The sequence below is a fragment of the Odocoileus virginianus genome, chromosome 23, assembly GCF_023699985.2.
Source record: "Odocoileus virginianus isolate 20LAN1187 ecotype Illinois chromosome 23, Ovbor_1.2, whole genome shotgun sequence".
Classification (NCBI taxonomy): domain Eukaryota; kingdom Metazoa; phylum Chordata; class Mammalia; order Artiodactyla; family Cervidae; genus Odocoileus; species Odocoileus virginianus.
In genome coordinates this window covers 4,985,326-4,996,357 of record NC_069696.1, presented here as the reverse complement: position 1 = coordinate 4,996,357, position 11,032 = coordinate 4,985,326, and the positions used below count along the sequence as shown (strand labels likewise).

Sequence of the window (11,032 nt, the reverse complement as noted above, 5' to 3'; positions counted from 1 at the left end):
CGGCGAGCGGGCCGAGTCCCTTGTGCGGGAGACAAGGTAACAAAATGAAGCAGAAAAAACCAACTCTCACCGAAGTCCCCAGAAAAACTTCTTGTCGACATCAGGCTCAGAGCTGCCAAACTTCCCAGCAGATGGTCTTGGCAACCCTTTGCTCCCGACCCCCGTTCTGTCCGATTATGCACCTCATGTGGTCCAGGGTATACATGCCACCACACATCCCGGGGTTGGGGGGGTGGCTCCAGCCCCATCTGAATCAGACCTGTGGGCACTGCTCTGGGACAGAGTGAAGTGGGGACCCCAGCTCGGGCCTCGGTGTGCAAACCGTGAAGCACAGTAAGGGGGGCGGCCAGCCTCGAGTCCAGGTGGATGCCCAAAGGGGCTCCCCCTTTTCAGAGAGTCACTGTCAGCCTGTCAGGGCCAGGGTGCTGTCCACTCCTCTGCCCTCCCATGACCTGGGCATCCCTGCTTCCCAGGGACTCCTGGTGGGGCTGACTGCACGGGGACTGCCTGCTCTCCTGCCTTTCTAGCATCTGAGGACACATCCTACCTGGATGAGCAGACTGCATGAGGTTCAAAGAAAAACAGCACGCGATTTTTAAATAACTTTATAATTTCCTGATGGATTTAGTTTGTGAATAAAAAAGAAAAAAAAAATGAACAAAGTGTTTACAATAGTTATCAAGGCAAAGTCGACTATAACACAGTTTCTCTGTAACGTCATGATCGTGTCAGCGACACTGCCGGGCCGGCGTGCAGTGGACGGCAGTGGTGGGCCCGCTCAGACACCACCCCCTCGGCCGCTACTGTCACCAAAAGGACTCAAGCTGCAGGGTCAGTGCCCAGGGCCCCGGCTCCTCAGCAGGGGTGGCTCTCCCTCCTGAAGCCGAGCCGGGGGGTGGGGGGGTGGGCAGGGGAACCCTAGGAAACCCCAGTCTACGACCCACAACCCACACACCCGCTGGCCTCGAGCGCCTTGGGCTGCCCCTGGGGGTCCAGGGTGTGTGCAATACTGCTGAGTGTGGTAGCGGGGGAGGCAGCCCCACCAGGGCCGGGCTCTCTGGCTCAGTGGAGGTCATCTCCTTTCCTGGCCAGGCCATTGCTGGGGCCCACACGGGCAGCCTGGGGGGGTCTCAAAAGCTTTCAGGGAAAGGCTGCAGGGACTGAAGTCAGAGGGGCTGGGTTCTGAGCCCGCCCCCCACCCAGACCGCAAACTCCAGACTGGCCGGGGCTTGGCCCATCCTGGATGGGCCCCGGAGAGTATAGCACCAAGTGGGCAGGAGGAGGCTCTGTGGCTGGTGCAGGGCTCAGGGGCCAGCGCCAGGCCCAGATGACCACACGGGACTCAGCACGCTGGGCGGGGACCAGTGTGGGGGTGAGGGCAGCTACAGGGTCAAGGATCTGGGAGCCTCTGGCAGAGGCCCTGAGGGTGGACAGGCAAGCCGGGCCCCAGGAGCCCCTCCTGAGCTCAGCGGGTGGTCGCCTGCCTGGACCTGGACCTAGCGTCTCCCCAGCGGCCGGCCCGGCTGCCACCTCGGCCACCTTATGGGGAGAGGGGCGGTGTCTGGCTGCCCCAGAGCTTGAATTCCTTTGTTAACATGATATTGGTTGGATTTTTTTTTTTTTTTTTAGAAACACAGCTCTTTAATTTTTCAGTTCTACAACTACTCTGTAATATCTTAATAATCTCAACAATGGACACAATGGAACCGCCCCGATTCTCTGAACCACACGGACAATATCGACAAGCAGAGAAACGAAAGGGGAGGTGGGGTGGGACAGGAACCCACTCCCCGTAAATCAATCCCTAATCCACCGCTCCCCCGGGGTCGGAAGGAGAAACACCTACGATGGGGGTCACAGCACTCGCCACACACGCTGGGAAAAACCAGGAGACACTTGGTTACAGTTTTGACACTAAAAAGTTTGGAAAGTTTTTGCTTAAAAAGCACAGGACAGCCATTTTGTTCAGAAGGATTTCCCATTTTCTTCTTGCATAAATGTTAAATATTCCCTTAGTTTCTGGAGAGGAAACACCAGATTCCTCTAAAAACCTTTCTTTGATGGTTGCCCCCTGCTGAGGGGTCAGGGCTGGCAGTGGTGGGTGGGCCTCGGTCTGCTTGGCTGACTGCCCCTCCCTCTCCTCCCCCGACCCCCCCCCCCCAGCCCTGCGCTCTGCCGTGGATGGGAGAGGAGGCTGGGGGCCCACACAGGGTCCACGGGGACTCAGGAAGGGCCACTTGAGCCCAAGTCCACCCTTGCTCTTTCCCCGCCCTGGGGCCTTTGCTCACATGGTGGAGTCCACGGGGGCAGGGAAGGGCACGCGGGTTGGGTCAGCAGCAAATCCTGACCATCAGCAGTCCGACACCTGGAGACGACTTCCTCTCCTCCTCTTGCTCCAGGGGGCGGGCGAGCTGCTGGAAAACCCAACAGACCCTTCTGGACACAAAGTGGGGCTGAGCTGCCGCCGTCCACGCTGGAAGCGCCTTCGGTCCCGTCTGCTTCACTTGTGTTCCTAAGACGAAGTTAGGAAGAGCGAAGCTCTCAGGCAGCCTTCAGATGGTCAGGTACATGGTCAAGGTCCAAGGTCAGAGCCGAGATGGAGTTGCAGAGCCCTGCTTCCTTCTTCACACGTGACAGCCCACCTGACGACTTTTCCATTTCAAACGGAGCCCACACCCTTGCAGACCTGCACCCAGACGCTTCATCACAAGCCCGGTGAGTGCCTGCGGCGGAGGGGCAGGACCCGGGAAGAGGAGACGGGCACCGCATGAAGCTTCTTCCCTGCACCCCAGGTCGGGGCCACCCACTCTCTTCGCTGCCGCCCGTGACAACTGTTACCTGGGGACAGAGCTTGAGGTGCTCAGGGCAACAAGACGTGACGCTGGGATGGAGGGTTTGGTGGGCATCCTAGGCGGCCTGCAGCGCGTCTCCAAGGTCACAGACCTTCGGGAGCAGCTTGTGACCTTATACAACCACAAAGCCAGGTAAGGTCAGGGGACACAAAGCTCGTGTGCTGGGAACTGCGCCTTCAGCAAACGTTGGCTCAGTGAGAGACCTACACTCAGTTAGGATGCTAAATGCTGGAGATTACATTCGCTTTGCTCTTGTGGTATAGGTAGGTCCTTGCTCACTATTAAACTTCAGGCAGAGTTGACCCTCATTGAGGACCAAACAGCCCCCAGAACCACTGAGGTGGGAGGAGGACCACCCAGGAGACAGAGGAGAATCCTGCCTGGTTCAGGGACAGACAGATGGTGTCCGCCCAGAGTAATCCTACAGGTATCTACAGGCAGGCAGCAGGGACTGTATCTGACGGGGAAGGTGGACCCAGCGGACCACCAGAAGAGCCAGCTGGGCCGCTGCCCTGCATGGGGGCCCTCCTTTCTGCAGGCCAGGGAGGAGGTCCTTCTACCTTGGTTCTCCCACTGTGGCGGATAATGTGAGATTCCAGGACTCCGGCCCTAAAACACCGGGGCTTTCTATGTGATTTATGGGCAGTGCAATAAATAAATGGGGTTGAGGTAATTGACCACGACCAGCCACCACTTACTGTCTGAGTCCTGCAGCACCCCCGCTCTGGCCAGCCCAGCTATCAGGAAGCATCTCAGTAAGAAATTTATGAACAGAGTCCATTTAAACCTTCGATAAGGAGCACTCGACAACTTCTCACGGGGGGAAGCTGGTTTATGGCGGGGAGTGGGGGCTGCTGGAGATGTGACCATATAAGTTAATGGGACCGTTACGGACTGCTGGCGGGAAGATACGGGACTGACGACTGTGACGACCTGACAGGCAGCCTCGGATTCTCTGGGTGAGTAACTGGGGAAGGGGAAGCAGAAAACCCATTTAGCCCAGCAACTCTTTATCAGAGGATGTGAGCGTCTGCTGGGTGTCTGGCCGGAGAGGTGATCAAAGGGCGAGATTCGGGTTAAGTGGTCTGTTTCTCGGTGCCTGATATTTATGACTGCCACCGTCTATGCTTGGGGAAGACGTCAGTACTCTCAACAGGATTTGCAACTTTGGGGTCAATTTTCTGATTTGCAACAGGGAGCTGGCCAAGTTCATCGAGAAGCATGTGGATGTGCAGAAAAGACACCGTCCACCGTCATAGCCCTTTACACAGCACACTCCTTCAGGGGAACAAACCCCCAAATTAGTAACTGATGCAGCCTCCTGCTCCCCAAAACCCATAAATTCCATTATAATGAGAAACGCTGATTTGTGGAAGATTTTTCTGGAAAAAACTGCCCTCTATTAAGACTTAAGATTGGACCAGGTGCATCTCACAGAATCCTCGACCCCGCCCCTCCCAGAGACTGTCTTCATGGATGGTGCCTGGCAGCCACGTGCACACCACAGGCACTTCATAAACACGGTCTGAGCAGAAGAAGGGAAGGAGTGCATGTGTGATGAGAGACATCCATGTGCAGCAGAGGCTGTGGGTCAGGATGAAGGCTGCAGGGGTGGGGAGGGGGTGCCCGAGCCTGGAGTGTGGGGTGGGGGTGGGGTGGGGGGAGGCAGAAGCACTCTTCAGGGGTGAGACAGAGACGTTCCGGGGAAGCCAGCCTGACCCAGAGGACCAGTCGTATTCTACAGAAGCAGAGCTGTGGGCGTGGCCACACTGCCCTCTTCTCTTTCAGCGATGGATGTGATCCAATGCACCAAGCAAGAGGGACTCACCCAGAGGCTGAGGACAAGCATGAGGACCAGGAGGCAGGGAGGCCGGGTCCCCGAGCGCCCACCCACAGGCCTGCCTAGATGCCCCTTGTGGACAGTCACCAGCATGGACAGGAGAGGGGGAGTTGGTCGGCTCGGTCCCTGGTCCCTCTCCCCCTTCTTTCTGTTAATACTCTTTTTGGGATTTCTTTTTTACCCTCTTAGGGGGAAGCACCTGTCCTGGTATCAGAACACGCAGATCTTGGGTCCTCAGTGAGGCATCCCCCAGAAAGCTGAGCTCCGCAGTGTCCAGACTCCATCCTTGTGCCACAGACTGGGGGGGCTCTCCCCGTGTCCCCATCAGGGCATAGCCGCCAGCGTCCACAGTGTCACTGCTGATGGCCGGAGGGCAGCTTTCCACGGAGGCTCGGCTGCTCGCCCGACTGGGACGGCAGGACAGTTAGTGTGGGGACGACACCCGAAGAAGGAAGCAGGTTAGAAGACAGACGAGAAACGGCGCTGGCGCCTCGCTGGAGGGACTAAGCGAGGCAGGACGGGGTCTGTAGTGTGTCTGGTGCCAGGAACCTAGGGCCCGGTTCCTCGCACGCCTCCTCTCCTGGCTCCTGGGTTCAACGCTCGGGCTGGTGGGCTGGCCGCTTTCGCGAGGGGTCAGGATGACTCTTCCAGGGCGTTGACCACCTGCTCCAGGATGTCGGGGCAGTGATCTGCGATCTGCTGCAGGACGGCATTGGCAAACTCCTGCAACTCGGTGTTGTCCCGCTCACCTTTCTCCTGTTCACTCTGAAGCTGAAAGGAGAGAGGGATTCAGGTGAAATAAATAAAGCCCATTCGCACTGAGTTCAGAATTACCCTTCATCAACAAAGGAAGGATGCTGGCAAACACATGGATGAGCCTGGAGGGCATCGCGCTCAGTGAGATGAGCCAGACCGAGAAAGACAAACACTGCGTGGTGTCACCTACACATGGAACCTGGAGGGAGAAACGTCGAGTCAAATTCGAGAAGCAGAGAGAGGAACAGTGGCTGCCAGGGGCTGGAAGTGTGAGAAACAGAAGCGGGCAGTAAAAAGGCACAAACTTTCAGTTCCGAGATGAATGAGGTCTGAGGTGTAATGTACAACCTGGTGACCACCATCAATGATACTGTGTCACACGCTTAAATCTGCTAGAAGAGCAGGGCTTAGGGGTTCTCCTACAGAAAAAGGAGGACATCGTGACATGATGTGTGTTAATAACTTGACCGAAAGGCTGAAGAAACCATTCACGATGTCTGCGTGCATCACACCATCGGGTGTACCCCTTAAAGATATTACAATTTTGTTGATTTTAGCTCAGTGAGGCTAAAAAAAAAAATGATGAAGAAGAGTCATTTTCTATACGAAGTCTTCCTGTATCAGAATTAACAATCAGGAAAGTATAGGAGTATCGAATGTCTCCTCTTGAAGATGAAGGTTAGAGGCTGGCCCAAGGCCCCCAGAGGGTGACCTGCAGAGCTGGGATCCCACCCGGGTGCTCTCACTCCAGGTGTCCTTCCACTGGGCCACGCTGTCACACTCAGGCCCAGGAGGGGGCAGCGCGCATGCGTGATCAGACAGGGTCATGCACACTGGTCCCTGCCTCAGGGAGGGCCCCACGCCCTGCCACGGGCTTCTCCGGCTCAGCGCACGAGACTCCCTGCCTCAGGCCCGCTGCCTGAGCCAAAGAGAAACTGAGCCTGTTTAGAAGTGTATCTCCTATTGTTTAAACCTCTCTGACATTCCTCCATGCACTGCACCAGTGTGTATGAGGGCTTACTCTGTGCTCAGCACTGAAATGTGACTGACTTGGCCCTTGCCCTGGAGCCCTCCCAGGAGACGAGCAAGTACACAGATGACTATGACCCAGCCGGGGCGGGGAGTCCCGGATGTTCCTGAAGGCTGAACAGGAGTGCATCCGGGAGGTCAGAAACAGAAGTGGTCGAGCGGATGGAACAGGTGCAGATGTGCAAAGCCATCGAGGGGTACAGGTCTAGGGATGGTGAGACACACCCCTTCCCCAGAAGCTGAGTATCAGGCAGGGGACGGAGTGCAGAATGGCAGAGGTGAGGCTGGAGGGACAGACTGGGGCCAAGCAGCGTACACAGAGCTAAGGGTTCAGGTTTCATCTGGTGAGAACCACAAGGGCGACAGCAGCAACCGGAAGCCCAAGAGCTTTAAGACAGCACAGTGATGTGATCAGTGTCGTGTTCTCAGAAGACACTATGAAGTTGAAGCAGGTCACATGGGTGGAAGGAACAGCATGTCCAGGGAGGTCATTGTCACGAGCCCAGGGGAGAATGGAGGAGGAATACAGGCTGGGTGGGTGGGAACAAAGACGGGCAGGTGGGTGGGAGAATTTCCGAAGGCTGGACTGGTGGGAGGCGGGGTTACATGAGAGAGGACAGAGAACAAGGCAGATGAGCCTGAAAATACAGGAGGCAGAGCAAGTTTTAGGGAAGGAAGGAAACGGAAAATTGAGTTTAAAGTGTAGTTAAACACATAGACTCCGGAGTGAGGCTGGCTGGGACTCGAGCTCAGCTCTGCCAATGGCTGGTCTGCATGACCCGGACCCCTTGGAGCCTCAGTTTCCTCGTCTGTAAAAAGGAGCAATGATATTACAGGGTGGTTTTAATGCCTTAATATTTGTATAAAGTACAGCACAATGTCTGACACACAGAAAGTGCTTGGGAAATGTTAGATGTTGTTATCATAACTGTTACTGTTGTTTTTTATGAAGCAGATAAGATAACCCAGAAAGAACATGTGGATTAAAATGCAAAAAGAAGCAAAGTTTCAGTTACACTGTTGACAGAAACTAGATGCTCAGAGCCAAGAATGAGCAGGCTGCTTTTTCAACTATATCAAAGAGCCAGGGATAGATTCAGAGCTGGTGATATTCTGTCAAATGTTGAAAAAAGACCAGGACGTCTGGTCCCGAGCGTCTGGCAAGGGCCAGGTTTAGACCGGGCGAAGTCGGGTGTCTCCTGAGCTCTGGCTGTGTCACGTAACTGCGAGTTTCCGAAACGGGGAAAGCAAGGGGTCGGGTGCCTTGTGAACACAGCAGCCTGGGCCAGAGCCCCGGGCTGCGATGCTTAGATCTCCCCCACCACGCAGGCGAGAGAGGAGGTTATGAGGTTGTGCTGCTGCTTCAGCTTATCTTGGGCTGGGGGAGAGAGAAATGTTCTTTATCTTATTCTTTGTGGGCTGTGATGACTGACTGTGTGTCCCCTCAGATCCTTAGGTTGAAATTCTCATCTCATCGCAGTGATGGTCTGAGGTGGGGGCCTTCTGGAGATGTTTGAACGTGAGGGTGGAGCCCTCGTGAATGAGGAGAGCTCAGAGACCGGCCTCCCTCCCACTCGTGAGGACCTGAGGAGAAGCGGGCCATCTGTAGCTTGGAGCAGAGCCCCAGGTAGAACCAGCCTGTGTGCCAGGATCCTGGACCTGCAGCCTCCAGAATGTTGGGGAACAAACTGTTGCTGATAAGCCACCCCCAGCTTATGGCATTTTGTTATAGCAGCATGACTAACATAGTGAGTAGTGCTTTTAAAGAAAGCTATGAAAGGAAAAAAAAGGGGGAGGATTTGGCTAGTCGAACATTTAAAACATTTGTATGGAGACAGAAAAGATGAAGTAAAACTACAAATTTTTGCTTGGGAAAATTTAGAATAAATAAAACAAAGGATTGCTATCAATACATTATGAAAGTGATAACAATACTCCTAATAATCTAATAGAAAAAATGGGCAGAGGATATGAACCAAAAACTCACAGAAGGAATGTAAATGGTTAATAAGCACATAAATGATAATCAGCTGTCATTAATAATTAAAGAATAACAAATTAAGCAAGATAGGGTTTTGTTTTTTTCCCCCCTCCCATCACATTGGCAACAAAAGCTTCAAAGATTTTTAACAATCAGTTGTTGGTAAAGACCTGAGGAAGTGGGCCCTCATATATACCACTGATGAGAATATAGACTGGGGAGCACTCTGGTCTCTTCAACCAAATTTAATTGCATGCATACTTTATCGAAATAATTCTACTTTTTAGAGTATATTCTAGAGAAAATACCAGTAAGAAATTCAAGAATGTATGCACAGGTATGTTTACCAAGGCAATTTGTAAGAATGAAACTTTTTTTTTACCGACCTCAGTGTCAAACAAGAGGTGAGAGAGGTCTGTATGTTTGTGCTTATGTACAGAAAAATGTATGGACAAAGAAACACAGAACTGTGAAGAGTGGTTAGTCTGAGTGGATGGAATGATTTGTATTTTACTCTGTATACTTCTGTACTGTTTAATACCCATAAGCACTGTCGATTTTACTAAAAGAAATACGAATAAAAATATGTAATATAAATATTCAAAGCCACATGTATTTTTCAAGTGTGTAACTGTTATATATTCTAAGACTAAGAGAAGAAACCAACAGAAATGTATAAAACATTCATTCAAAAAGTACTGATTGATTCACCCATGAAAAGGGATGGAATTCTGATCCAGGCTACCACATGAACCCTGAAAACACTATGCAGAGTGAAAGACGCCAGTCACAGAAGGCCGCATTCTAGACAGTTCCATTTTTATGCATGTCCAGACAAGGCAAACTCAGTGAGGCGGCAGCCAGTGCTGCCCAAGGTGAGGGCGGGATGGGGTGGTGGGAGGGCCTGAGGACTGATGAACACGTTGAAGCTGGCTGTGGTGATGGCCACACAACTCTTGAGAATCATGCCTTTTAAATGAGTGGATTGCATGATGTGTGAATTCTGTCTCAGAGAAACTGTAAGGACACAGAGTCCTGCTCGCAAAGTGCTGCAGAGCAAATGCCCGCTGAGAGGGAGAAAGTGCTACGGCTTCAGCCAGGGTGGAAAAGAGGAGAAGAGGGGAGAGTCCCTCGAGGAGGTGGACGGAGATGTTCGAAGACAGAGAAGGCTCGTTCCAGACGGAACACCAGCAAGAGTGGAGCAGGCGCGGCGCAGGAGGAGATGCGCTCGGCTGGGCCCCGGGGTTTGCGGACATGGGAAACTACCAGATCTTGGCAGAAGTAACGCAGGTCACCCTAGGCTGACCGGGCATGGGCACTGCCCCCAGGACCCCCCAGGCCTCTCCACGCTCTCTGTGATGCCCACCAAGGGCTCTGGCCTCCACTGCGGGCACCTCATTGTCAGCACAGTGGGGACAGACTGGAGTGAGCTGAGAGCGCGATGCAGGTGCGACGGAGATGCAGGGTGAGAGGAAACGTGATCGTGACCCGCCATCATCAGGGCTAGAAGCAGAGGGGGGAAGGGTAACAGAACTGGAGGAGGACCAGAGAGAGTCAGGAGTGATGGAAGAGATCAGGGGGAAAACCAGAGGTCAGCCACAAGGGCTACGCTTTCCCAACATCTAATGAATGGTCTGCCTGGGGAAAGGTGCTTAGACACAGAGGGGTGAGAATACAGTAGGCAGTGCTCCTTCACCGGCGGGTCCCTCTCTGTCTCCGGGGATTGAGGCTGGCTTGCACCCGATCTGAAGCAGCACCACGCGTCGGCACAGTGGGGCAGAGAGAGATTCCACTGGCACACGATCCATTACACGCTAGTTATTTCCTGTCTTGAAAAAAAATCTCAAAGATCGATCTTTCCTGTGAAACGGCAACTGCTTCTCAAATGAGGATTTCTGTTTTGACTCTGAAATGCAAAGCTTTAGTCATCTGGGGTCCGAGGAGTGCTGAGTGTCCGGAAAAGTGTCATTAAAACTTCAGACCACTTAGGGAAGAAAGGCAACGTGAAGAAACCAACCGAAGACTTGAGACAGCTGTGCTCTTGAAGCACAGGTGTGAGAACAAACCTTGAGGGGGATTAGTACCTCGTTATTTAACAGTATTTCATTAGCATGCACAGCACATGCAAAAAAGAAAAAAAAAGGCAGTTTCTATGTGGTTTCAGCATACAGTAGACCCCGTGGACGAACCAGAGAAGATGTGTTCTGGCTTCCGAAACTGAACTTACCAGCTTGTCTCTCCATCCTTCGCCTCCTCCCCAAAGAAAAGTCCCTTAGTCTTAGCTCAGAGAAAGATTTCCCAAAATATACAGACATGCAATATTGGGGATTTAATGAAAAAGCTTATTCCATCCTAGCTGCAATGCTCCTCTGTCCCTCTTCCCTTCCTTGTTAAAGTGACAAATCCCAACTTAGTGGATATAAACTCAGCTGAGTAAGCCAACAACATCTACCATTTCCTACTCTCTTTTTTCTAATACTGGCAGGCCAGTTCTACCCCCGCAAGTACTACAGTGAAAAAACACTACCGTCTTGTTTATTTTCTTAAAAATACAATAATCATATGCAGTATGCA

At 52.8% G+C, this 11,032-nt stretch overlaps 1 protein-coding gene across 9 annotated transcripts in view; it reads right to left on the bottom strand.

The window, feature by feature from the left end:
- Positions 1-589: 589 nt before the first annotated feature.
- ERC1 (ELKS/RAB6-interacting/CAST family member 1) overlaps positions 590-11,032 on the bottom strand; it is a 265,228-nt gene continuing 254,785 nt past the window's right edge. For all 9 annotated transcript variants that reach the window (XM_070453239.1, XM_070453238.1, XM_070453242.1 and 6 more), the window contains one exon: positions 590-5,463. In XM_070453239.1, the coding sequence (XP_070309340.1) occupies positions 5,326-5,463 (138 nt within the window). In that variant the 3' untranslated portion in view covers positions 590-5,325. The remainder of the gene's footprint in view (positions 5,464-11,032) is intronic.